The sequence below is a fragment of the Phaenicophaeus curvirostris genome, chromosome 2, assembly GCF_032191515.1.
Source record: "Phaenicophaeus curvirostris isolate KB17595 chromosome 2, BPBGC_Pcur_1.0, whole genome shotgun sequence".
NCBI lineage: Eukaryota > Metazoa > Chordata > Aves > Cuculiformes > Cuculidae > Phaenicophaeus > Phaenicophaeus curvirostris.
Window position 1 is genome coordinate 8445022 of NC_091393.1, and position 27593 is coordinate 8472614.

The 27593-nt window shown below is 44.2% G+C and overlaps 1 protein-coding gene across 4 annotated transcripts in view; it reads left to right on the top strand.

The window, feature by feature from the left end:
* The window catches only part of BACH2 (BTB domain and CNC homolog 2), a 196213-nt gene that overhangs the window by 150072 nt on the left and 18548 nt on the right, over window positions 1-27593 (top strand). For all 4 annotated transcript variants that reach the window (XM_069851245.1, XM_069851242.1, XM_069851244.1 and 1 more), the window contains one exon: window positions 21887-23428. In XM_069851245.1, the coding sequence (XP_069707346.1) occupies window positions 21887-23428 (1542 nt within the window). The remainder of the gene's footprint in view (window positions 1-21886; window positions 23429-27593) is intronic.

The window sequence follows — 27593 nt, forward strand, 5'->3', positions numbered from 1 at the left end:
AGTGGAATTCAAGATCCTAAGGTAACATAGTCAGATTTGCTAATAAACCCTTCTGTCCTTCACTTTGCTTAATTTGACCTTACAAGAGCAGACGGCATCAAAGCATGCAGTTAAGTGTAACTTGTCTTGTTTCCCACACACAGAAGTGGTTGAAATATATTTTGTTTGCTTTGTATTTGGGGATTTGATTTTTTGTTTGCTTAAGTTTGCTCTTAAGAGTCAGTGTGGAGAAGAGAAGGTTAATTTGTAATTGAAACATCGCTGGGAATTTCTTGCCATAACGCAGGGCCTGCTGCTAGCTGGGGGTCCACAGTTAAGTAGCCCTAGCTGGGCTGGGAACAGCGGAGAATCACGGTTCTAGCACTTTCAGTAGAACTAAAGCATAAACAGGTGCCACCAAACAGCTGGAATTGAGAGGTATCGGCTCTGAAGTTAAATAATGGTAACATAAAACCTTCAGCAGTAGACTTGTGAACAAATAAAATACTGTCATCACCTCTCTGCGAATGCTGGGCTGGAAGTTGATGCATCAGATGGGAATTAGAGCACAGGTCTGTGCATCAAGTCAGTGATGATTAAATCACCTTGTGTGAACCACTCAGCTCTGTTTACCTCTCTCTAAATGCTCTGGTTCACATTACCTCACGTAGAGGTGAACAGATTGACCCACAGCTGGCACAGCTGCTGGTCCCAGAGCAGCCTGTGTATCTGAACCCAGAGCTTCCAGCTTATCATTCTGCAGCCAGAGTTTCAGTCTCATTTTCTTCCTTTGTGTCTTTTAAGCAGGCAGGAGGCACTGGGGGGATTTTCAGACTAGTTGCAGCATTTCTCTAGATGATTGGAGTAGGAAGGAGTCACTTACTGCCTTATCTGGCTGATTGGTCCTGGGTGACTGATGGGCTTTACTATGTCTCCTCTACCTGCTCGTCCTGCATCACCTTTGAGGTCCTGTGCCCTGCCATCCATAACAGCTGCTGACAGTACCACATCCAAGAGGAAAGTAGACTTGAAAGCACAAAGCAGATCAGAAAAAGTCTGTGAATTGCTACAGACTTCCAGTCCCTCACCAGGAGACTGCAGCACTTTGAGGATGCTTAATTAGGAATTTTTGCCTAAGTGACAGAGCTGTTGAAGACAAGGAGAAATGGAAGTGTACAGGCTTAATGTAAGGACTGCAGAAAGATTTGGCAGGTGTGACCCAGGATGGACTCAGTGGCAGCGTTGTATTCTCTGCCTCCTTCAGCTCCCACAGTGTCAGATGTACTTCCTGAAGCCAGGGCAGAAGTGAGTTTAGGGGGGTAGTAGAATAGAAGGGAGACCATCCTAATAAATTAATTGGTCCAAAAGGAGTTAACAGTGCTAATAGTTTCAAGAGGTGTTGGCACGCAGTGTATTGTGCCCCAAATGCTTGTTAGCATTATACTTGAAATTTGCTTGCTTTGAATTGTGGTAGGACCAAATTCCCTAGTCTGTGTATGTAGCTCTTCATATTCCTGGAATGGGTGGGTGTGCAGTCTATGGTAGTGTTTCAAGGTAAAAAGAAGCAGATTTGAAGAAAAAAATATATCTGTGCAAACTTTACCCATACAGTTCTCAGTTTCAGGAAAAAAAGCTTTTGATTAAGTGGTCTGGGATTTTCATCAGACTGTCAACTAGGAGGCTGAAGCTACATTTTCAGCTGTGTAAAGCTTTTGCTTGTGGGAAATGTGTTGGAATTTTGCTTACCTTTGAAATTCAGACCTGTGGTCCTCTGTTTCAAGGCCCTGCAGCTAGTAAGAAAGAAGCTTAAACAGCTCTGAAAGCATAGTATCTTTCCACCTCTGGCCACACAGCAGTAGTACGACATGCCTAGCCACCTTTTTTCCCAGACTCACAGGCAGCCTTCAGAGAAAATTTCCCTGTCAGGGGCTCTCGGTCAAGTAAAAACAGAATAAGCTCAAGTTATTTCCTGTTTCTTTCAAAGGACGGGGTTGGAGCCAGTAACCTTTCAAGACAGGAAAAAGCTGGGGAAAGACAAATCGTGACAACTTCCCTTCTGCTTTCCACAGAGGACTAGCGCTCATTTCTGCTTCTGGAGGAGGAAGCTAGACTTGATGTGGATAGGTCTCCAGCCATTCCATCTGCCTGTTGAATTATTTTTTTAACCTTATTTTTATATGACTGCAGATTCCCATGTTCCCCCATGGATCACTTTCTGCATATGGCATTTTTTTCTGGACATAAAGCCAAATCAAGTAGTTTCTGTCTATTCCTTGAACTTGTTAGTTTTCAGGAGACTGGATACATCAAACCAGGGCTATGTTTTAAACGTCTGAATTAATTTGTCAAATACAAGGCACAAAAGATAAGAGTTGTCTGCCTTTTGGAAGAGCCATCTATTCTTGTCACTTTATCCCGATTTATATAAGCAGTAGCCATTGAGGACAAATAATATCTAATCATAGCATCATGGAATGGTTTGGGTTGGAAGGGACCTTAAAGATCATCCAGTTTCAACCCCTCTGCCATGGGCAGGGACACGACCCACTAGACAAGGCTGCTTGAGACCCCATCCAACCTGGCCTTGAACACTTTCAGGAAGGGAGCATCCACAGCTTCCCTGGGTAACCTGTTCCGGTGCCTCACCACCATTGTCTATATCTATACCATTGCCCATGGAAGTGAAGAATGAAGAGGTAGCCGTGACACACACAGGCATTGGGGCCTAAAAAGAAACTTGTAGGTGCATAGTATTCAGAAAGCAGAAAGAGTTGCTTTCAGTAGCAGTAGAAACCTTTAAATCAATAATTAATTTTCTTCTTTCCCTGTCTTCAATATATCTTGCCATTGGAAAACTGAGAAAAACACCCAGTAAGAGCTACCTCAAGCTTGGTTTAGTTTTGCTTCATTTTCAAAGAAGAGCCTAATTCTTCCCTTATGGGATTTATTTCACTATTATACATGAACTTTCCAATTGAAAACCTCTGTTCAGAGGGCACAGGCAGCTAAATTGTTCAAGGCAAGCGTTTCATCACGTTCTTACCTCTGTCTTCAGCCGGTCATGTGTAGTGACCCTAGTGGGAGCTGCCGTCAGGACTGTTGTGCTGGACCTCCTCCAAGCAGTTCTGTAGAGCAGACCAACATTGCACTCTATAAGCTGCTCTTCACAGCAAGCCCAGAAGGTCTCAAGTCAATTCCAGCCTCGGGGGCTCAGACTGTTTGCATCATCTGTTCTCGCACTCTCAGCTTAGTTCTCAGGTACCATTTTAATCTAAATTATTTAGTAAGGTGACAGTCTATTTCTGAAACTAGTTTTCTGAAGAGGAATTGTGTAGCTAAAGGGGTGGGAAAATTCATGGTCATTTCTTGTCACTGTGCTTTCTACCCCTTGGTTGAATGGTGAGGTGGTAATAAAGACTTCTCTAGATGTTCTCTTTCAGTAACATGTGTTATACTATGACTAGGATTTTCTTTTCCCAAACCACTGTGATCAGAGGTAGAGGAAAAGAGAGGGTCAGGTGTCATATGTGTTCCTGAGAGACTTCAAAGATGTCTTTGCTGTTGTAAAGAGTGGAAGAAATCAACATTGTTGTAGTCATTTGACCAAATTATTTCCCACCTGGTATTAAATTTCTTAAAGCCAAGGCTTTCATGAGGCTTTTTTGTATGTAATTGTCTGCGCTATGGGTTGGGGTTTTTTATTTAAAGGAAGGGAGAAAGTCATTCTGTTCGCAGCTTGCAACCCCTGTCCATCTGTCAGATGGATGTATAGTTACAGGAATTAATGAATGTCTGTTTCTGGATTTCTCCCCTTAGAATGAAAGTTACACCATCACTGTATTTGGAAAGCTTTTGGACCAGGTTGCTTTTGTGTGTGCACACAATTTTTTGTTACCACACCAAGCACCCTGGTGAGACTTTAGTAATGATCAAAGGAAGAAAAGGAGAATTTTATATTTGTAGATTGTAGCCCTGTTCACATGATCTGAACTCCATAAAATGTCCACAGTGATCCGCTGGAAATCTGGGCTCAGTATTGCATGCTCTTCATGCCCATCTCTGCTGGGGTATAACAGCTTCTGCCCTGCCGCCTCTGAACGCGAGGTCCTCCAGCACCAAATGCGGGAAGGATTTGAGCTGTGCTTGCTCTTCAGGAAAGCAGTCACCCCTGAGAAGGCTGGCATTTCCTCACCCTCTTTATGCAGGCAGTACTGGCACATAAATGCTCTTGCTCAATCCTATCAGCTGTATATCATTCTATTCTGGGGAAGGTGAGAGCAGTGCTGGAAATGACACAGCACCAAAAGGTATCAGCTTTACTCCTTTTACCCTCAGAATTAGTCCTCGCCTTGGGTTTGTGTATTAGCTACAGTACAAGGGAGAAACATCAATTTTGTAAAAAAAACGGAGAGCAATGAGAAATGCTGTGGCTGCCCATCAACGTATTTGTCATTTGGTGTATGACTTGTTTTGCCAGGATTTTTTAAAGGTCCTTGAGATGCCTTTACAGCAAATGAAGTAACCTTGGCAAGATCCTGTGTTACACCATGCCCTGCCCAGAATTCCTGTAGTTCTTGGCATTTCTTGCCCCTTACAACATGGCTGTGGCTTTGGACAGCAAACATGTCTTATATTTCCAAAACGAATGATGTTTCAAATGTCTTCATCTGCAAGGGCTGGGTGCTGTGGATTTACACAGAGGCGAGGGAATTTTTGTTTTGTGCTGGTTTGTGGCTCTGTTTCCTCTTTCCTTCTCCTCTCTTTTCTACCTGAAACATTAAATTAAACCTAACAGAGACGATGCTTGGCTATGCCAGTTCCCCCGTGGCTTTAAACTGCTGGCTGCAATACTGCAAACAACTTTAGACCCTGGCTTGGCCAGCAGTTCCCCCCAGCTATCTGCATGTTCACTCTCCAGGCTTTATTTTACCTACACTATTGGAGACTGCAGAGTCACAGCCTGTGTTTCATTGTTATGCATGGATAGGAAATATTCCCGTACTTATTTGCATTCATTAGCTGTTGGTAGTTCCTCTGTTGAGGTCTCTAGCCTTGTTTTTACAGTGCTTTTGGCAGTGTTTCTGCACTTAGTGTGTGAATTTTTATGATCTGTTGCATGTTATTCATGCAATTTCCTGCCCTGTAATAGTATCAGTTCTCCAGACACAGAGGAATACAAACGAAAACCCAGGAGCCTGCATTAGCATAAAATGTCCCAGTTCTGTCAGTTTGATTAATTTGTCTCTTTGTCTCCACTGTATATGATAAGTGCTATTAATGGTTGCAACACTTCATATGTCAAAGTCTTTCTTCCTAATGACTTGAAAATGTGGTTTATTTCCCCTTTTTTTGTATTATTTTTCTCATTTAGCATTCCACTCAAGTCTAGATTTATGCCATGCTCTTTCATTATCTTACTGGTTTCAGCACTGGAGTGATTACATATGGTGTAGGGTATGAGCAAAGATGCAATCCCAGGGGCAGCAGCTGCTGATGCAAGCTGAAAATAGATCCAGCGTATGCTCAGCACTTTTCCCAGAGGTCTTTTATTTATTAGGAACAGTCTTGGTACAGGACAGCTTGGACCCTCATATAGTAAGATGACTTTTTGCCTTTCAAGAACAGTGCAATGACTTTGCTCTATTTATTGACTGCTGTGTAATTTTTTTTTCACTGCCTCCTATCAAAGTAGTGACTTTATCTAACGTAAATTGTAATATAAACCTGATTTATAATGAAGTCAAGAAACGACAGGCTCCATTTGAAGTAATGGAACTTGACAGAGCTAAGGTTTAAATTAAATAATCCTATTTGGAAGACAGCATTTGTATGTGGTACACTGATTTAAAATGAACTTCAGTTTTTCTACACTGAATCCTTTACCATTCTCTCTGTTCTGCTTTCCGTGGGGGCTTTTTAGGGAACAAAATTCATTTGGAGAGAGCATGTTTGTCTTTGTAAACATGTGTGGAACAATACATCCATTTCTTTCCCTTAGTAAAGAAGTTCTCATAGATTGTCTCACGGAAGAACTCTTTAAGTAAAGGTCAAAAATTAATGTAGATAACTTATTCAGGGCAAGCCACCTCTAACCTACTTTAGTGGCCAGAAGAGGCCAATTGCTGAGAATGAGGAGAGGGGAGATGCTGACGGGAAAATAGCGTGGAAGGTTGCGGCTTGGCTTTTCCCCTCTGGGGAGCAGAAGTCCATCCTAGCAGTGATTTGTACGGAGGGAGAAGATCAGCTCCTCCGAGCTGTCCTACCCCCCACAGCTGGCAGAGGGGGAAATGGGAGGACGACGTTCCTTCCTGTCTCTGCACCCTGCATCTCTTCCTCTGTCATTGCCATAGCAATGTGGGCAACCAGAGCCCCAGGGTATATCGAGGGGGAAATGTGTGTGCAGGTCCTGACAGCTTGGAGCTAGCAAAGAGTGCAGAAAGGAGGGCTGGTGAAACAAAAGGCTTGTAGACGAGGGACCAGGCAGGCAGCATGAGATGCTAGAATAAGTGGTGAAAGAAAGCACAGAAGAAGGGCAGTGGGATAAAAACACTAGAGGTACAGCACAGGATTTTTCTGGCCTAGATTGAGGGACATTCTAGAAAATGTTCCCTTTCCTTTTCTCTCACTCAGCATGCCCTTTTTTTTTTTTGCCTTCCTTTCTGGCTGCATTTTAGTTGCTGCTGCCCCTGTCTGTTGTCTTTCTAATTTTCCATTCTACCTGGCTGGGATGAGGCCCTTTCCCCAGGAATCTGAACAATGTTCACACCCTGGGCTGACCTTACACACTAAGTCAGAAATGACCCAGCTCGTATATTCAGCTCGATGACCGTGTCACCCTGCCATCATCCCCAGTTATCAACTTCCTCCCAAGCTCTGATGGAGAAAATGTCACTTTTTCCTGGAGAAGAGGAGGCTGAGGGGAGACCTCATTGCTCTCTACAACTACCTGAAAGGAGGTTGTGGAGAGGAGGGTGCTGGCCTCTTCCAAGTTACAGGGGACAGGACAAGGAGGAATGGCCTCAAGCTCTGCCTGGGGAGGTTTAGGCTGAACATTAGGAAAAAAATTTTCACAGAAAGGGTCATTGGGCACTGGCAGAGGCTGCCCAGGGAGGTGGTTGAATCGCCTTCCCTGGAGGTGTTTAAGGGATGGGTGGACAAGGTGCTGAGGGACATGGTTTAGTGATTGGTAGGAATGGTTGGACTCGATGATCCAGTGGGTCTCTTCCAACCTGGTGATTCTATGATTTTATGATTCTACATGTGTTGCTTTTAGGCAATGTCACCTGCCCTCAGCACTGGGGGCTTGGGTGCATACTGCACCGCTTCCCCGACAGCAGGCTGCCCTAGGCAGTGCTCAGCTCTGTTGCAGTGGGCTGCTAGAGAAGAGCTGAGCAGAGCTGGGGATTTACTTAGCGCTTTCCTGGGAAGATATTTTAACTAGGGCTAGATAGTTACTAATCCACAAGGCTCAGCTTTAAAGACGGTGGCCTCTCCTGAATCCTGGGCTGCATCCAAAGAAGCGTGGTCAGCAGGTTGAGGGAGGTGATTTTGCCCCTCTTCTCTGCTCTTGTGAAACCTCATCTGGAGTCCTGTGTTCAGTTCTGGAGTCCTTAGCACGGAAAGAACATATATCTGTTAGAGCAAGTCCAGAGAAGCCCGTGAAGATGATCAGACGGCTGGAGCACCTCCCATACGAGGACTGGCTGAGAGAGTTTGGGTTGTCCAGCCTGGAGAAGATGCTTCAGGAAGACCTTATAGCAGCTTTCCAGTACTTAAAGGGGACATATAGGAAAGCTGGGGATGGGCTTTTTATCAGAGAGTGCAGTGGTAGGACAAGGGGTAATGGTTTTAAGCTGAAAGAAGGTAGATTTAGATTAGATTTTGGGACGAAATTTTTTACTGTAAGGGTGATGAGGCACTAGAACAGGTTGCCCAGAGAAGTTACAGATGCCCCGTCCTTGGAGGTGTTCAGGGTTTGATGAGGCTTTAAGCAACCTTTTCTAGTGGACGTGTCCCTGCCCATGACAGAGGGATTGGATCTAGATAATCTTCAGAGTCCCTTCCAACTCAAACCATTCTATGATTCTGTGTTTGAGAGGACTGATTGCTTGAGCTGGAGCTTCAGCATCATCTCTGTCCTGCAGAGAGAGGTTTTGGGCCCAGGTAGCTTACTTCTGATTTTAATGAGCTCCACTAATGAATAGTTGGTGATGGCCAGAGGCCAGCCTGCAACTTCTAACTGCTGAGGAGGATGTTACTCTGGTGTGGAGCTGGAGCCCAGCTCAGGGATGTGGGATGGAAGGGTCCTGCTCCCATCCCCTGCTCTCCAAGCAATTATGAACCATTTTTCCCCAGTGCTTGCAGGGAAGTAATAATGTCTGTTAATTAGAAACCAAGCCCAAGTTTCCCACTGCTGTCAGGAGAGGACACAACTTTGGAGCATCAGGGAATGTGAGGAGAAACAACTTCACAAAGCCAAAGCAGTACAGGCCAGTGGAGGAGGCAAAGGTGAGGAGGGATCCACGCAGCAAACATGACATTGACAGTGTGTGGACCATTGCTCCTCACCTAGAGAGAAAAAGCAATGAAGCCCAAGAATCAAAGTCCATCAGGAGGTTTTAGAGTTGCTGGTGGTAGCTTGCACACTGTCCTGTCTCCCTCACCCGACAGACATGTGCATGGCTACGGGCACGGGTTTCTGTTCACTTAGAATTAATGGGATTATATACGGCACGAAAGAAGGCGGGGTACACTGAATTCTGCAAACACAGAGCTTCAGCCTGGGCTGCTTGATCTTTAGAAAAATAAATTAAATAAAATAGCAGGAACCAATTCCGGGATGATTCAGTATGGAAATAAACTGTTTTTCTTTACTCGCGGCACACATAAATGTGCACTGGTGACTGAGGCAGCAGAATAACACTTCACTGTTCATTATTTTATCAGACAGTGATAATTGCAGTTAATATTTTCTTAGTAGTGTCTCTGAGAGTTTTTTTTATACTGTTAATAATCTGAGCAGCTGTAATGATGCTGGCTGCCAGAGCTGTAGCTTTTTAGAAGCACTCTAGTGTGGCTATGATATGACACCAACAGAAATGGAAGTAGAAAATGATCTTTTCAGAGCAGATGGGGCTAAATCAGTCCCTTTCACACACGTTCACGTTCTCTAGTTTCTTTCTCACACTAGCATGCGTGGGTGCACGTGAGCATATGTAGACACACACACAAATAGCTGTAAAGTCCCAACTTCCACTCTCCCAGGATAGAGAAGTCACATGTCAAGCTGGAAATGCCATCATTTTTCTATGTGAAGAGTACATCTAGGGCTCCTAGGGTCGATGGCATTTTCTACTCCTTCCTTTCAGGGTAGATCTTAAAAATCCCATGTATGAAGCAGAAAGGGGGAAGTCAGTCCCTTGGGGACAGCCTGGAGGCAGGCACGGGTTTGTGACTGCACTGGGATGCCATTGCCCATCCTTTCCATCCTTCCCTTCCTTCAGCTGGTTTGCTGCAGGGCACTCCTGCTGAGCCTGCACTCCTTTAGGGACTTAAAGAGCGATTTACCTTTACTCACAGCAGACATAAAATCTCAGCAAGAAGGCAAACGCCCCTGATTTTTTCTGGTGGGATTTATGGAGCCTTGCTAACCTTTTGGGCCACCACGTGAGGAGTTAACTGCTCCTCGTGGAGGACAGGAAGGGACCAACTTTGCCAGCTCAGCAGTGGCTGGTTCTCCTTGCAAACCTGCTTTGCTGAGCTGAGCAGACATCATTGATGAAATGTGAATGCCAAGCAGTGAACAAAAGCCGCTGTAATCCTCAGATCTGTTAGTAGCCATGCAAGAACAAAACAGAGGTGAACACAGAAAAATTGCATGTCCAAATATCAGAAATTAAAAGGCAAGGCAGGGGAAGAGGGGAAGGAAAACTGGAACAAATACTGCATTTGGCAGGTTTTTTTTTAAAAAAATACAATATCTACAGGAAAATGGGTTATTTATGCAGGGTTTCAGCCTATCAGTTAATAATTGTAATTGCCTGATTACCTTGTGAAGCACAGTAGTAAAGCCTTTGACATTCAGTTCCTTCCATAGACCAACAAAAGCATCTCTGCATTTGAAGTGTTATGGTATTTGCTGGGTTGTACTCTCTGCTACCCTGGTGTAAGGATGCCAGTGATTTTACATGCTGTGCCATGCCGGCACACAGTCATGGGCAGCATTGGAAGTGCTGGCATCATCGGCCTTGTGGAAACTACAACAGAGCATCCGTGAGCTGCATCGCATGTCATTCAGCCTGTCTCTTGACCCTGCTTCTTCTCCGTCTCCTTTGTCCTCTGATTTAGTTCTCTTCCTCAGAGTGCAGCCTTGTGTTTTCCTAAATCATATCTGACAGAGCCTGTTTCTTCCTCTCCTACGCTACACAAAGTGTAGTGGTAGGGCTTGTAGTGAGATGCCTTGCTGTGAAGTATTCCTTGTTTTTATAAAGTAATTACAGTGTATTTAATGCACTGTGTATTTAGTACACTCTATTATATAGTTTATTTGCATAAATAAGTTCTGCTGTGCTTGGGAAAGAGGAGTATTGGTGTAATTTACAGGTTTCTGTAATATTTCTTTATTGTTGTGTTTGCTTGTGTATTAATTGCATCTTCGGAAACTCTGAGCCACTCCTCTAAGCACCCTCTGAATTAGCAAATTTCTACATGCGTCTTCGTTTTCTGCCTATTTTGATATTTCCTAATGTAACTTGGAGGCTTCTAGTTTCTTTCTTCATTTTAGAAGTTCTTAAACTGCTTTTTGTTTTCCCTTTTCCTGCCCACTTTGATGTATTTGAAGTGCTTTGAGGTGCTAAGGGGCATCGTTTAGTGTTTGATAGGAATGGTTGGACTCGATGATCCAGTGGGTCTCTTCCAGCCTGGTTATTCTATGATTCTATGATTCTATGATACGCACCTTACAGATCTTCCACAGACTTCTCTCACAATTTATGTTCTGCGAAAGCTTTCCCACATTTTCCTCTCCGCTCCTCTCAGCTCAACCCTTTTTTTTTTTTCTTTTTTAATCTGGGGGGCAGTTTAGTTTTCATTTTGCAAAAATATGGGACTGATTTTAATTTCAAATTACAGTTGTACTTTAATTCTGATGATGCTCTTTGATTAAAATCTCTTTGTTTCTGCCCATTTCTTCCCTGCTGGTTTCAGCATGGCTTGCATGGGCATCCAAGAAGAGAAGGTAGTGTTTCTGCTCAGCCACTCTCCTGTGTCATCCTTCATTACTGCATTCCAGGTTTCTTAAGGTGCAGGTTGCACTGGAAGAACGAACGTATTGCAAACTGCCAGATATCACAGCCATTTTTCCCTTTGCTTTATCTTCCATTTCTTGTGTGAGTGTTAAAACTGCCAATTAGTGTCCCTGGTTTTTATGTATTCTTTGTTGATTCAGTCATGTTGTAGCCAAGTTGTTCAGTTGGAGAAAAGATTATTTGAAATATCCTTGTCTCAAATTTTCTCTTTAACACCTCCACCCGGAGTCTGGCCTGAGCATCCTGGAAGTCTTCCTCCAAGCTTTTTCACCTATGCTAGCCTCTTAGTCGAATTGTCTGTATTCTCCGGTTCCGCCTGGGGCAGCACCTAACATTAACAGCAAACCCCAAACCATGTAATTAGTTAGGAAAAGTTTATCTCCTTCTGCTGAAGTTCACTAAGATGTTTTCTCCAAACATTGGTGCTTCAGCTGCCATTCCTCCAGTATGATGCATAGTACTGTAGGCAATATTCTCTTAATGGTTTAATAAACTAGTGTTTGACTTCAATACAAGTTACCAAGTGAGGTTTTAAAATAAGGGCTCTGACAGGTATCACGTGGCTTGTTTGCTTGCAGGGGTGTGAGAGGTTCACCCCTCCAGTATAAGAGCTGTTTTGCCGAAGGTGATGCACTGTGGTAGGGTGGCAGAGGGAGATGTGCCCCGTTGCCACCACAGCTGCCCCTCTAGCATCCCCTCACCTCCATGCAGACCTGCCTCCCTTGGCTGCCAAGCTTCTCATGCTGTGTTGTGTCCCAGAGGAGTGGCTGTGCAGACAAATGTTCCCTTATGCTCAGCAAACCACTGTGGATGGTAAAACCCAGAGCTGCCCTATGGCGTGTGCCAGGGAACATCTGCCAGAGACAAATGGTTGGAGTAGGTTGGAGGAGACGCGATCCAGGGAAACATCCCTGCTATGGAAAAGCACTGGATCTTCCAGTCTTGTAGCCTTTCAGTTTTGCAAGCATATTTATCTGTGTTTGGTAAAGATGCCTCCCATTTCCTGCACTGAAATGTATCAACAGCAAAGTACTGAGGCTTATGCCTGATGATTTATATCTTCCTTCTCAATTAACAGTGTGTTTTCTGAAAGTTGCGGCAAATTCAAAATTAATTTCCCCTTAAAAATTTCAAAGTTGTTAAGGATGCTGAAAATGGCCAGGGCTACTGTCAGTATTTCCAAAAGTAGATTCTTCATTCTGATTTGAAACCAATCCCACTTTTCAAAGAGTAAAGAATTTCATATGGACTTCATTAACTCCAAGATGAAACAAAACTTTCTTGGATTGAAATAAGCATTACACTTGGATCAGAGATTACTTTTATTACTCTGAATTTATTTATTTTGATTTATTTAATTCAGTCTTCCCTTTTGGTGACATCAGAATTTTTGAGAACGCTTCAAAGTTGGGGCAGTGAATTTGATTTGGAAAAACCCCTGGTGCCTTAACGCTTGAGCTCCACCTGTAAGTCACGTGCAGTCAAACACTGACATAACCAGTAATGTGGGCATCGATCCCCTGGCTGTTTATGCCATCTTGGCAATTATTCCCAAGCCACTTGTCCCACTGTTAGCACTGACACACTCCTCATGGGCAATGTACATAGTTTGCAATTATTGCTCCCTGCCTTTGAGTCAAGTCTAGCACGAAGGACCTCTCTTTCCTCCCTGTCTCACCTCCTGTGGTCACACCTGCTGCCCAGGAGCATTGCAATGCCCTGTGGGCACTGAGGGACATTGGTCTCTCCTTCCCTTTAAAGCAGAAAGGGAGGAGGCCCTTAGAAGTGTTGCCCCTGGATGTGTTCATTATGCTGGAGAGAGGAAAATGAGAAGTCATATTGTTTCCTCCTTGAAATTGGAAACGCTCTCACACTGACAGTCAGGGCTTCCAGTCTAAATTATTAGTCTGGCTGAAAGCTGAGACTTTAAGGGGGAAGGTTGAGGGGGCACCTGTGCATTTTTTTTTATTTTTTTTTTCTGAAAGCACAAAATTGGACATTGGACGAGCACTTCCAGTGTGGCATCTTTTGTATAAGTACCACTAAAGCATCTCCTTGAAGCGTTCAGCCTGGTGCCTGAAGAGGCTGTTGTAGAGAATGCACTGGAAAGCTATCGGGGTGCCCCTTAGCGCGGCCTTAGTGTGGTTTTGGAGGCAGCAGCTTTTTCAGTGGGACTTTTTGCTAAAACAAATTTAAAAAAATAAATTAGGTAAGTCAGCCTCCTAAAGAAAGGAGCTATGTGTCCAGATGCTCCCTTTCCCCGGCATGCATTCTTGCCCAGAGGTGTCTGTTGTGGTGGCGATGTGGTGGCCTCCCACCCCTGCAATGTGATGTGATCCAATGTGGGAGATGCCAGACTGTCACCTGGACTTCAGGTCAATTCCTGTCCAAATCTGTAAGTGCCACCTTAAGTGGCAGAACATAAAACTAAGGCCAGGAGGATATCTACTTAATTTAAAAGGTGGTTTTAGAGTGAAAACTTAAGGCTGCATTTCTTCAGTCTTCCCCATCAGCAGCTTGTACATTTCTTTCTTGTTTAAAAGCCCAGGTAATAGAAATATCTGCATCAGATGCTTCTCACCCAAGCTGAATTTTAAAGAGTGATTACTCATTTTAGGAGTTCCACAGCTTTATGAGCAGATAGAGGACATACATCTGTAAGCTGCTGATGAGAGAACATTTAAATTCTGTTAAGTTAAGGGAAAAATACACTAAAGTACTGCTATGGTGTTGGCTTATGGAAGTACTCTGCTGTTTATCATTTCTTCTTCTTGTTTCTGCCTCCAGCCTGTTCCCGCCCTATGTAAAAAGGATCGCAGTTTCAAAACAATTCCTGGCAATGTGCAGGCTTACTTAGTGCATAGAGGGAGAAACAGGCATGTCTAACACCATTGATTTTGCACGTGTAACTGCCCTGTTTGAGCCTGGTAATATATTTAAATCTTTCAGAGAGTTTTCCAAAAACAGATAAGTTCAAGCTAGGAAAAACTGCATCTGCCAAGCTCCACCATCCCATGTAAAAATAACTAAGTAAATAACCAGGAAGTCTCTTAACTCTTAATGAAATAACAGCTTTGGTGACTGATTTTGGTTATCAGATTACACTCAAAATAACTTCTGCACTATACTTGCAATTGGATGTAAAAGAAAAAGAATACAGTGTGCGCTAATTTTAGCAAATAAGATTAGAGTTAATATTTAATCCCAGAGACCTTCTTCAGGCTGTGGAAAAAAATAGCAGCAGTTAACTGTCACTAATCTTATCTCCTATTTCTAGCATGGTTTTGATTATATAAGTTGTAGAGTAAGGAACACACTGTCTGAGTGAGAAGTTAGTGGTTTGTTTGTTTGGACTTATTAGACAAACTTCAGGGCTGAAATGGATTTAAAAGGTCTCCACATATGCCTCTAGACTACAGTAGCAACACTGGAAGGTTAACAAAGTGGGTACCACAGTAGGCCTGCTACAAAACAGTATGTGAATCATGGATTGATTTTGTGTTCTGCAAGGAACAGTCGCATTTCTTCTATGTTTCTATCCAACTGTTTTAAATTAATATTTAGTTTGGGATCTGATAGTCAGCATGTGAGGTTTGATTCAATTTTCCTTTCTTCCTTCCCCACGAAATGGCTTAATAATTAAATCAATGTTGCGACATTAGAGATGTGGGGTTTCTAAATGGTCTTAGGTGCTTGGTAATGAATTTAACCTGAAAATCAAAATACAAAAAATATAATCCATAATATAATCCCTAATCCTACAAGCAGTTTGCGTGCTTCACAGAAAACCTATCAGTACTCCTGTTGATTTCAACAAGACTACTCAAATGCATAAAGATAATAATCTGTGCCTGTGCTGCTCTGTCAGGACTTCTGTGTTCTCAGTAGTTCTGAAGGTCTGACCACCTAATTTACCCCCAGTTGGGTGGGATTTGACAACTAGTGTTCTGCATGTCTCATTGTATCCCTGGAGAGCAGGAGGGGGCTGTTCCTTCCTACACCACTGCTGATGATCACATTCTTTGAATATGCCCCAGGTATACTTTATTTGAAAAGGAAAAATTGCTTATATCTTTGCTGTTGAATTTTGATGCTGTGTTCTAGAAGGTCATTGGCACTGTGCCCTCATTAACATGGAAATTAGGGCTGCAAAAGCTTATCAAATTATCAAAACCCACCTTGCCAGAACAAGATTGTGCTTTTGTAGTTTTGTTTTGCAGTACTTAGACACAAAGTATCCATCATCTTCCCTGGAAAGCCTTCCAAGATGTCACTGAATTCACTGTTAGGTTAAGAGTCAGGAAAAAAATCCCTGCATTTTTCATTTCTTCAGTTTTTTCTCACTGCAGTTGGCAATAGCACCCCATAGCAAACTGGACAATTCTCCTCTATTCTTCACGTTAGTATGCATCGGATTACTGTAAACATTCTCTTGCTCCATTTTAGATACCGCTTTGCCAAGTTTTACATTCCTGCATGTTTACAGTGATCTTTCCTTGCCCTTAATCACTTTTCCCCCTCTTTAAATTGAACTGAGATTTGCTGAGATTTTGCAGGGGTTGACCTTCCCCACTCCAGATGCAACTTTTCATACAAATGCCATTCGGAGCAGTGTTACCAGACATCCAAGTTTCCCTTGGAAATAACCTTCCCTCCCCCGTAAGAAATACTGTCTGTGCAGAATTGGAGGATTTTGTCTATTTGTCTGGGGTTTTGAGACATCTGGAAGTCTGGGCAGCCAGCTAATGAGCATGCACTGATGAACTCTGCAGCACACAGTGAGTCCAGCCCATCCACAGAAATGTCAGACCTCTGTGTGTGCTCTGAGGCCATGTCCCATGTGTTCAAAACAACGCAGAGACCTCCATGGCATGCTCGATCAGCTGTCATGTAGGAGGCCTGATACAACGGGGAGCCAGACAGAGTTCACTCACAGTGCTGTATCTCGTGTGGCGCCTCTGGGTGTCTATACAACTACATTTAAAATTGAATTTCTGCCCTAGAAGTTCGTTACGAAAATACGATGTTCCTAACATGGAAGTGAGCTAACCCTCCTCCTAATTTGAGAATGGTGTGTGTCCAGCACTAGAAAAATGCTGTGCTAAAACCACTTTATATTTGCATTTGAAATGTTGCCTTCTTTACTACCATTTCTCATTGCTGACTCTTATCTCAGCTTCTTATTCTCCCACCTGACAGTGATCAATATTGTTTTCCTTGAATTAACCAGTTTTTCATTAATGACATAATACCAACCGAAGAAGAAGGAAAGGCAAAGAGTATGGTAACAATACAGCTTTTTCTCTAGAATGAAGAGGCATTGCCTGGAATGCGTTGAGGAAATATAATGAGAGGTGATGGAGGCAAATAAGGGAAGGAACATTTCCTCACAGGGAGGTTTTAAGTAGACTGCGGCAAAGATTTCCCAAAGGAAGTACTGGAAGTCTGGTCATTTAAATCAATTAAAACTAACCAGAGCATCACACTCCATAGGACTTCGTAAGGAGAAAAGACTGAACTAAAATAGATTTTTCATGCTTCTTTTCTGCAGGGCTGCTGTCTGTAAATTCAATATGGCTAATGCTGATTAACAACTCTCTTGATGGTGATTATATCATTGCATTATTTCCAGTCTGTTTGCCAGTATTATAAACTCCTGGGGGCATGGACATAGAAAACACGCCCCCCCCAGCTCAACTAGATCAGTATGAAAGACAAGTGGTAGATAAAGGCCTGGAGAACTTTCTTCCTTTCTTTCACCTTCAGGCTAGTTACTGCCATGGTGATGAATTGACATAGACCTCCATACCACATGTTGAGCGTTGTGCACCGGTGGCAGCACAGCAGAGGCAAGAGTTACTCATGGCCCCCCGGTGCTTGACCTCTTGGATTGCTGTAGAGCAAGAAGATGTGCCAGATGGCTTAGATGGGGCTGCAGTTACCTATGTCCTCTGTGCACTAGGTATGCAGAAGGTTTTTAATGTATATAAGAGCAGCTGAGGACAGGAGCAAGACAAAACGGAGTGATTCATCCTTATACTAGGGTGACTGGCATGTTTCAAGTACACAGGAGAAGTACTCTCCTAGCCTGCCTTGAAAGATAAGCCTCCAAGGAGCTGAGAACTTCACTTTGCTCTTCTTACATGTGTAGGCATTGCTGTTTTGTATGTACATTTTACCTTTTCTCTCCTTGATTTTCTTGTAGCCAGTCAATTCAATTTAAACAATAAAAATGGGTAGAAACTGAAATAAGGCAAATGATTGGAGGGCAGGGAAGCAGTGACTTGCCATATGATCTGGAACAAAGTGCCCAGTGGAGGTTCCCATAAATTGACCTGCCTACTTAAACCTTAATTTATATGGAAAACAAGGTTTAAAAGCAAACAAATTGTGGACATATGGCATCTTATTTACAGTAGGGGAAAAATAAACTGAAATTGTTGCTGAAATGTGTTATACCCATCCAGGAAAAGTCTCTGTCACTTGTACATGGAGACTGTCATATCAGAGAAATGGTCTGTTTCCTTCTGCAAACACAGATCAACTTGGTTTCGCTAACTGTTTTCACTGAGATGCATCAGTCAGGTCAAATCATTTTAAAAGACTGTTCTTACCTCTTCCTACAGAAATGCATGTGTGATTGTAATACAGGCAGCTTTGAAGCCTTTTCTTTCCCAGTGTGCAGTGCTCATAACCACGCTCCAGCACCTCGATTCCTGCCTTCCTGCCAGGATGCATCAGATGTAGTTGGTCCTAAAGCTGGTGAGGTTGAGGCAGGGACCTTGCCATGGGAGCTGAATCAATATTTAGACAAGTTCAGGCAACAGAGACTGTGCTGGCTTTCACACTTGGCACCAAGCTTTGCATCTGTTTGTTACCAAAGTTATTGTTTGTGCAGTTTCAAGCATTGGCACTTGAGAGATTCCTCCCTGAGGACAATGACAAGCGCTGGCTCTTGACATGCTTCCCCCCTGCCTGGATCTGAAGATTGTGTGAGGAAAGTTGTGAAACTGGATAAGATCTCATAAGGAAGTCAAGGCACACGTTTGACCAGTGTTCTCATCATCCTTCATTTGAGGCATCTGCCAAGCATCACGGAGAGCCCACGGCACAGTCTCAGGCTTTGCTTCCGATGCATCCAGCGCAGAACAGCTGTAACAGCTGTCTTGCTGCTGTTTGTTATCGTAGGGGGTTGCTGGGAGTGAAAACCTGAGTCAGCCTGGGAGGCAGTCTTGCTGTGGGGTGATAGGAGTCAGCCCGAGGCTCTGCAGCGTGTCTGTGCTGGGGTGAAACCCTGCCCAGCACGGGGAATTATTTTAATTTGCTTTCCAGTCATTCCACCTAGTGGCGGAGTGCCACAACTGCCAGGAGAGCTGGGCTTGTGCTACAGAGTCCATCCTCATCGAAAGAGACCCAAAACCCCCAGACAGCATTTATGACTGCACCTATGCTGCTGCAGAGCTTACAAGCTGTGTAGGAATACGTAAGCCCCCACACTGAAGATCTTATCAAAGAGAAACATGGCCTGCAAGTAGCTCATTAAATTCCCTAGCAATTTTGTTAATCATGCTGCATAGATAAAATGCAGATAGGTCTTTAGTGCGCTGATAATCTAACAAATAGGCAGAAAGTGTAACACTGATAAAGCAGAGCTCAGTTTAATAGCCAGCTGTAAATCTAGGCAATTCTGTACCAGAGGCTTATTGTAAAACAGATTGTGCAAGTGTGTAAGTCTGTGCATGAAAATGTGCTGTTTCTTAAAATAGCAGATACAGCAGTAGTATTATGTATGGAAAAGCTATTGGGAGCAATTTTAGAGGTGTTTCAAAATATTTTTCTCTCCATCAAAGTCTGCACCACTTGTGGTATCTTCGTAATCCAGCATTGCAGGTGCAGATCTATGAATAACAAAAGCTTGGTTCTGGAAGTCACGATTTTATATAAAAATCTATGAGCTCTACAACTGGTCCTGAGGCAGTGTAGGGAATTAATAGGCTTTTCATTGGGATGAACCGTATTATTCCATCAAATTCACACTAATCACAAATAAAACCACCACAAATTCATGGCCTGATGTCTCACCGACCTTTCAAACAGCTTCTTGTTCAATGGTGTTATCTCAATTAGAAGGACAGGGAAAAGCAGCTTATCTTCAGGGTATCCCATACCTACTGGATAGGGTATCCTTCTGAGGAGCTGGGAAATGTGAGTTTGAATCCCCAAAGCCTGGAGAAGGGACCTGGTGTCCTGCTTTCTAAGTCCCTCTTCTAATCTTTTTGGCTGTTTAACAAAAAGGTGACAGCAATGCTGCTTCTTGTTTCTTACACCTACCAAAGACATCTACAGCCAAAAGGAGATTGCTGGCTATGCATCCCAGCCTCACACAGACATGTGGGTGTTTGAGTGTTCTGAATCCCATCTAGGTGCCTTTCCTTGATGTGCAAAGGGAACTCAGATATGTGAATAGCGCTTGCCAGCAAGGCAAAAAGGTGTCTTGGTGAATCAGCACTGAAGTGACTCGCCAGGGTCATGTAAAGGGTGTTTGATGCAGCAAGAAATTGAATTGTGGACTCTCAAGTCTCCGTTTCGTGGCCAAACCACTGAATCTCCTTGTGGAGAAAACGTTATCCTTGATGGTGAGCCCTGGTTTTGAAGCAGCCTCTCACTGCTTCCTGAAGAACAAGTCTTTTTCCAGTACCTTCATCGTCTGCCCTTTGCAGGGAAAAAAATCACAGAATCACAGAATAACCAGGTTGGAAGAGACCCACCGGATCACCGAGTCCAACCGTTCCTACCAAACACTAAACCATATCCCTCAGCACCTCGTCCACCCGTGCCTTAAACACCTCCAGGGAAGGTGACTCAACCACCTCCCTGGGCAGCCTGTTCCAGTGCCCAATGACCCTTTCTGTAAAGAATTTTTTCCTAACGTCTAGCCTAAACCTCCCCTGGCGGAGCTTGAGGCCATTCCCTCTTGTCCTGTCCCCTGTCACTTGGGAGAAGAGGCCAGCACCCTCCTCTCTACAACGTCCTTTCAGGTAGTTGTAGAGAGCAATGAGGTCACCCCTCAGCCTTCTCTTCTCCAGGCTAAACAACCCCAGCTCTCTCAGCCGCTCCTCATAAGGCCTGTTCTCCAGCCCTTTCACCAGCTTTGTTGCTCTTCTCTGGACTCTCTCCAGAGCCTCAACATCCTTCTTGTGGTGAGGGGCCCAGAACTGAACACAGTATTCGAGGAGCGGTCTCACCAGTGCCGAGTACAGAGGGAGGATAACCTCCCTGGACCTGCTGGTCACGCCGTTTCTGATACAAGCCAAGATGCCATTGGCCTTCTTGGCCACCTGGGCACACTGCTGGCTCATGTTCAGTCGGCTGTCAACCAACACCCCCAGGTCCCTCTCCTCCAGGCAGCTTTCTAGACAGACTTCTCCCAGTCTGTAGCACTGCACAGGGTTGTTGTGCCCCAAGTGAAGGACCCGGCATTTGGCCTTGTTAAACCTCATGCCATTGGACTCTGCCCAGCGGTCCAGCCTGTTCAGATCCCTTTGCAGAGCCCTTTGCAACAGAAGTTAGCGCCAGTGCATTTTTTGTCAAAAAATAGACAATATCTATAGCTTATATAGTTAGTTGATAGCAAATTATTTGATAGTTGAATGGCAAGATACTACTGTAATAAAATCTTTATGCTTTTTAATATTTCTTATATAAATGTAAAATATAGCATAGGTGGTGTGATGAGAAAAAAGGATAAACAGTACTTTAAGTCATAACTTTAAATCCATTTAACACGTAAGTCAGACCTGGAACAGTTGGTCGGAGGTCACTGTCCTGGAAACAGTTGTTATTCTTTCTACGAAGAAGGTGGTGGGAAATGATGTACTGAGGTGGGACTCAGTGTGATTTGTATCACTGAACTATGAATATAGATTTCTTTCCTGTTAGGTGTACCTTAGACTCACTAAAATCAGGAGCAGTGTGAGGAGAATGATCTCTATGGAATGTACAGAAGAGCTGTGCAGTCATTGTTTGTTATTTATTCAGTAATGGCTTGCAAAAGTCTGAGAAGAAAAAAAAGGAAGCAGTTTGCTCTTGAAAGAGGCAAAAGGTATTTTCTGTTGAATTGTTCTATAATTTTAAATGTGTTCTTCCTAGAACACTTTTTTTTATTTAAGGGGTATCTTCAGCTTGAAACCACTGTTCACTAGAGCTTCCATAGGGGCAGAAGAATCAAATTTGAATTGGTGCTTTCAGATTGGTGGGATGCGTCACAGTTAAAATAAGGTCTATCCAAAAATTAGCAGCATCCACACCAGCCTATTTTTTGGGTCTTTTATCACAGCAAAGTCTTAGTTCATAGGTCTTCAAGATACTTGGGAAAAATAATGTTCTGCTCAACCTGTACAGTCCTGTACAGGAGCAACATAAAGGGAGCAGTACTAGCTATTGGATGTGGCATCATTGATGATCCAACAGATAAATAACTGGTACTGAGAAGCATTTATTTCCACATGCTTGATTTGTTAAGTTATCTAACTAGATAAGAGACTTGGGATAATAGCAAGAACCGATGCTAATGCTGGCAATTTCCTTCTCTTTTTTTGCAGGTCACTGTCAGGGGATTTGGTCCATTGTTACAGTTTGCCTACACTGCTAAGCTGTTACTCAGCAGAGAAAACATCCAGGAAGTCATCCACTGCGCTGAATTCCTGCGCATGCACAACCTGGAGGACTCCTGCTTCAGCTTCCTTCAGACACAATTGCTGAACAATGAAGATGGCCTGTTCCTGTGCAAAAAAGATACCACCTGTCAGCGCATGCATGATGAGGAGAACTCAGATGGAGACGAGGAGGAGACGATGGAATCAGAGACGTCAAAAATATCTTGCCCGAGAGAGAGGATGCACCAAGAGCCCTTCAGTTTTGAAACCACTGTTGCTGGAGCAGAAAAAGGTGAAGGGATGCTGCCTGGCTCTGACATGCTGAGAGAAAGCAAGGACAATTTGGATAAAGATGCAGTAACACGGTACCCTAGATACAAGAAATACCAGCTTGCTTGTACCAAGAATGTCTACAACACATCACACATTAGTACCTCAGGTTTTGCAAGCACATTCAGTGAAGAGAGCTCTGGAAATGGCCTCAAATCAGGACTTGCTATGGGGCAGATAAAAAGCGAGCCACAGAATGAAGAGAATGATGAAGAAAGCATCACACTTTGCCTGTCTGGAGATGAACCTGACATCAGGGATAAAGAAGGGGATGTTGAAATGGACAGGAAACAGCCAAGCCCCACTTGCGTTGACAGGCCAAAAAGTGGGTCCTCTCCTTGCTTGCGGTCTTTCTTCAACAGAACAAAAAGCATAGATCTGGTTGGCTTCCCCAGCACTTCCCAACAGCACTTTGGCAGGAGTCCAGCATGCCCTTTTGAAAAAGGGTCAACTCAGGGTGACCACAAAACTGATTACGTCCCTTTCACAGGGAACTATGGACAGTCCCATGCCATGCAGAAGGATGCTTCCAGCTTCACAGTGGGATCACCACTCAGGGGGCCTGGCTTTGAAACTCTCTGTAAGCAAGAAGGGGAACTGGACAGGAGGAGTGTTATATTCTCTTCAAATGCTTGTGACCAAGTAAACACTTCGGTGCATTCATATTCTGGTGTGAGCAGCTTGGACAAAGACCTCACTGAGACTGTGCCAAAGGGTCTGTGGGCTGGCAGTAGCCAGTCTCTCCCCAGCACTCAGTCCTATTCGCACAGTGGACTGACAGCTGATCACTTGCCAGGAAGGATGCGACCGAACACCAGCTGTCCAGTGCCAATTAAAGTTTGCCCTCGCTCTCCTCCTTTGGAAACCAGAACCAGGACCTCCAGCTCGTGCTCTTCCTACTCGTATGCAGAGGATGGCAGCGGTGGCTCTCCCTGCAGTCTGCGTCTTTGTGAGCTCTCCTCTTCCCCTTGCTCCCAAGGCCCCCGATTCCTGGCACCCGAGCACCAGGAGCCTGGTGTGGTGGGGGATGGATTGTACAACCCGGTCCGAGCCCAGATTAAATGTGAGCCATCCTATGGAACAAACTCCAGCGATGAGTCTGGGTCTTTCTCAGAAGCAGACAGTGAATCATGTCCTGTGCAAGACAGAGGGCATGAGGTAGGGATTTAAAATAAGTACATATATTGCAGTTGTTGTGACCCAATTAATCGCTCCTGTATTCTCTCGAATGACTTGGCATTTTCCCAGCACTTTCCTTGTTTGTAGAGACAAAGAGTAACTTCTGTTTATTCCTGCCAGCTGTTGACTTCCCGTAAATAGGTCTGCTTGACCTCAGAGGTGTTTGACGCTTATCAGAATTTGGGTATGAGGCAATAGTAAACTGCTGAATGATGAGACCACATTGATATGGTTAGGAGTCTGCTAGGAGTGTCCTGTCCTCCTCCCTCCCTTGCCCATGGCACAAAGCACCGCTCCTCATCCTTATTTTGCCGAAGCGGTTCCAGCTCCACTTGTTATTCCTGCTGTTATTCCTCAAGTTGTGCCTTCGGTGACACCAAGGGTTCATGCAGCTGGCTTGAAGAGCCCCTGCTGCATATCACTAACAGCCCAAGTAAAGGAGGCAGACAGAGTGGGAGGAGAAAGAGGTGTGAAATGACTTAACAGTTGCATAGCTGGCCACCCTTGGCTTCAGGAATGATATTCAAGTCATCTTGTGTGTGTGTGTCTTGCACATGCAGGTAATGGGGTTTGCCTTTGTTAAGTGACAACTGGGATGCTGTTTCCTGCCTGTGACCCCACTTTGGTGGCAAACTAGCAGCAGCTGCATAAACAGTTTCGAAGAGAAGTTGTCCTTTGGTTTCCAGGACTGTTTGGAGAAGTGTGGAGGGGCTGTCTGGGGATGAAGCTGTGAATTTTCATGCAGCTCTCCTGTGAGAGGGTATAGAAAGACGGCCCACTCTAAAACTAGAGCTGGACCAGCTGGAGGTGCTGTGGTGATAACTGGCTAATCATGATCAAATAAACTGTCTGTGTAAAGTCAATGGTTTGAGGGAAGACTTAAATCACAGAGATGTGTTGTGGAGCCCAGAAACTGAAAAAAGACTAGATGTTATCATAGAGTTTCATTAGGAAACTGCATGCCCTGGAGAGTGTCTTGGTGAAAAGACATGTCTGGCTTTTCTAGTAAGGCTGAAATGCACCACTGAGAGCTTGTGCTTCAGCGTGGGGAGCAGTGAGTGCAAGTTTGAGGGGTTCAAGTGCCGTGAGCACCCAGTTCAGAACCAGGTGGCCTTAGTTTTTGGCTAGGGATGAAAAGAGTGAATTTTATTTTATTCCTCATTCCTTATTTCAGCTACATTCCAGGTGCTGGAAGATACCTTTCAGACAGATGTGGGTGGTTCCTTTAGTTGGTTGCTTAGCTTTAAGGAAGGACTAAAGAGCCTGGGGAGCATTCGGCTGTCCTAATCCCTGTCATGCTGTACCAGTGGTTTTGAGAGGATGATATCCCAATGTCCTGGGGACTATGCAGAAGGGACGGGAGTCTCCCAGGAGCCTCCTAGGAAGGCTGCCTAGCATACTGTGCATAGGACCTCATTCAGGAAGCCCTCTAAGTGAACAGCGATGCTTGGCCATGCCATGGTTACTTTGTGAAGTCCTGCCTTTCTGAGGGGCAGAAGGGAACAGTGCACGGGACCAGGGGGAACATCAGATCTCCACCCACATGTCCTGATTTCTCAGCAAGGACTAATGCACAGCATGAGGCAGTGAACAGGGCAGGAGGTTAGCCTTTTGGGGTTTAATGACTAATTAGCTGTCATAATTGGCTAATTGTGTGGAGAGGCTGCAGCAGAAATAAGCCCGGAAGGGTCAAGCAAGAAGGTTATAGGGGGACTGGTGGTGGTTTCCTGAAAAAAAGTATGTGAATGTGTGCAGGAGAATGTGGTTGAGAGGAGCGATGTTCATGAGAGGAGCAAATGGGAGGCTGTTTTGATGTGCCGCTGGTAGGATCTGAGACAGAGCTAAGAATGGTTTGCTCCACTCCTGGTTTTGCTACTGTTTCCTCCTGGGAGAATTAATACAGTGGACTTGGGATGTGTGTCTTGTGATCCTGCAAGATCCACTGCTGTAGAAACCTCGGTGAAGGATATGTTAAACCAGGCAGTAGAAAATATCTACTGGCAGCAGGAAGTTCTTCAAGTTGCTCTACCTACTTTTAGCAGTTCAGCTGCTATTAAGATGGCAGAAGAGGCTTGCAGTGCTCTGAAATGGACTTTCTATTCTTCTCCTCCCCTTAGCTGCATAGGAATATTTCTCCATTCCTGAAAATGTTGGTTTGCCCTTGCCGTCCTGACAACTTCCCAGATGGGTCCCTTGCCCCCTGTCATGTCAGATCACACTGTGTTTGCTGGGCTTCTCTTCAAAAAGCCCCTGATAAGATAGCTGGGGTGGCATGGAGGCACTCGCCCTTTTGGAGGGCGGCCGCGCAGGCTCTTGTGCTGCAGGTGAGCTTCTGTTTGGGTGGGACAGCCTGCTGGGAATAAACCTGGTGGACCCTGACCCTCAGTTATCTAATGGACCTGCTTGGTTCCCCTGAAATTTGGACCTTGTCGGTATTGATTTGGGAGCCGGAATGCTGTTGGTGCCAGGATTAATGTCATGAAACATCGTTTACCAGGGTATTGATTGTGTGAAAAGCAGGTGAAAGGTTTCTTCTCTCTGCTTTTTTTAGGGCCCTCTGCTTTCCTGCAGACATACACTGTTCAGGAACACACGCCCAAGTTGCTCGTTGCCAGAAGTGAGGTGCGAGGGTTCAGCGTGAGTGCTGTGTGGGTGAGGGTAACCCCACTCTGTGGCCAGCCTCCCTGTCACATACAGGGGTGCAGACTGCAGTCACAGGTGTCCCCATAACACCGCTGGGAAATCCTCTCCAGAATGTCTTTCCTTTTGGTTTTCCTTCCTGTTTAGGGAGCCACCCAGGGTCTTCTGAGCTTTCCCTTTCTTAAGGCTTCATGATAGAAGCAGCAAGTGCAACTCGATGTGTCCCCATGTTATGGAGTTGCAGGAATGCGCCTGTTACTTGACCTGATGGGACTTTACAAAAAAGTTTAATAGTTTGCGTTGCTCTTTTCACCCAGCTCCCTCAGGCCTCCACAGGTTGTTAAAAATCAATTATTGGGATATAATACTAGAGAGGAGACTTGCACTCAGTGCTTGCAGGCAGGTTCTGACAGTCCTGCTTAAAATAGCAACAACAAAACAATAAGCCTTGAAATAATGAATTGTTGAGAAGGAAGTAGTCTGTCAATCTGTTAACCTACTTAGAAACAGAAACTTAAGCACTAACTGCTTTTCTTGATATTCATTTTCTTCAGCAACTATCTATGGGGTTTTTTTCTGCTAGTAAACTTGTAAAAACATTGTATTATTAAACCAGTTAAAAAGAAATCTCATCTCAGTCTAATTTTATGAGTGAATTTTCTTAGGAAAAGAATAAACAAGGGTAGTAGGAGGTAAGAGGTGGAGTTTTCCAAGAATTAAAACTGCCTAGAGAATTGCATTCAATGTGTCATTCATTTATATTTCAAAAGAATTTCCCACCTGGGTTAGTGACTCACTTTTCACAGGAAATCTTCATAAAGGGAGAACTAATGCAGTTGTGCCATTGAGGATATAATAGGCAAATAACCTTCAGTGAAAGTCCAAAACTATCCATATTAAGTGACAGGCAGCTACCCTTTCTCTGTTTGTCTACTGATGCTTAGCAAAGTACTAGAAGTCAGAGCCCCATTAAAAGGGGGTAAGCAAAAGTTGTCCTGCCAGAAATCTAGTGGAGCTATGTTGAGTTATCTAAGCTGTGTCTTCACTGCTTAATATTTCTACTTAGTGAAGAGTATGATGTACAACCAAGAAGAATGCATACTAAGTTGTTTACTTGGTTTTGTATGTAGTTTCCTCCCAGAAAGTGGTGATCAGTCACCCAGTTTTTTTCTTGCTAGGTTTACAAATTTGAAAATGAGAAAGTTACTCTCCATGTCCTTCTCTGGTGGATGTTTTCCTGCCCAGGATCCTCAATGGCATGAAAGCACTGGGAATTGTGTTCGGTAACACCTGCTAAAATGGAGTCTTGTCAAACATCAGTCTTGCAAGATGAACTTCCTGGCAGATTTCTTTTCTTTCCCACTGTTCAGTAAGAGTGGTATCCCTGCTGATAGCAGAGAGAATTACTGGGTTACAACAGCAGGTTTCCATTACAAGCTTGGGATTTCAGGAAGATCCTTTTAAACGCTGTATTATTTCATTGCAGCCTACAATCAATTCTGTT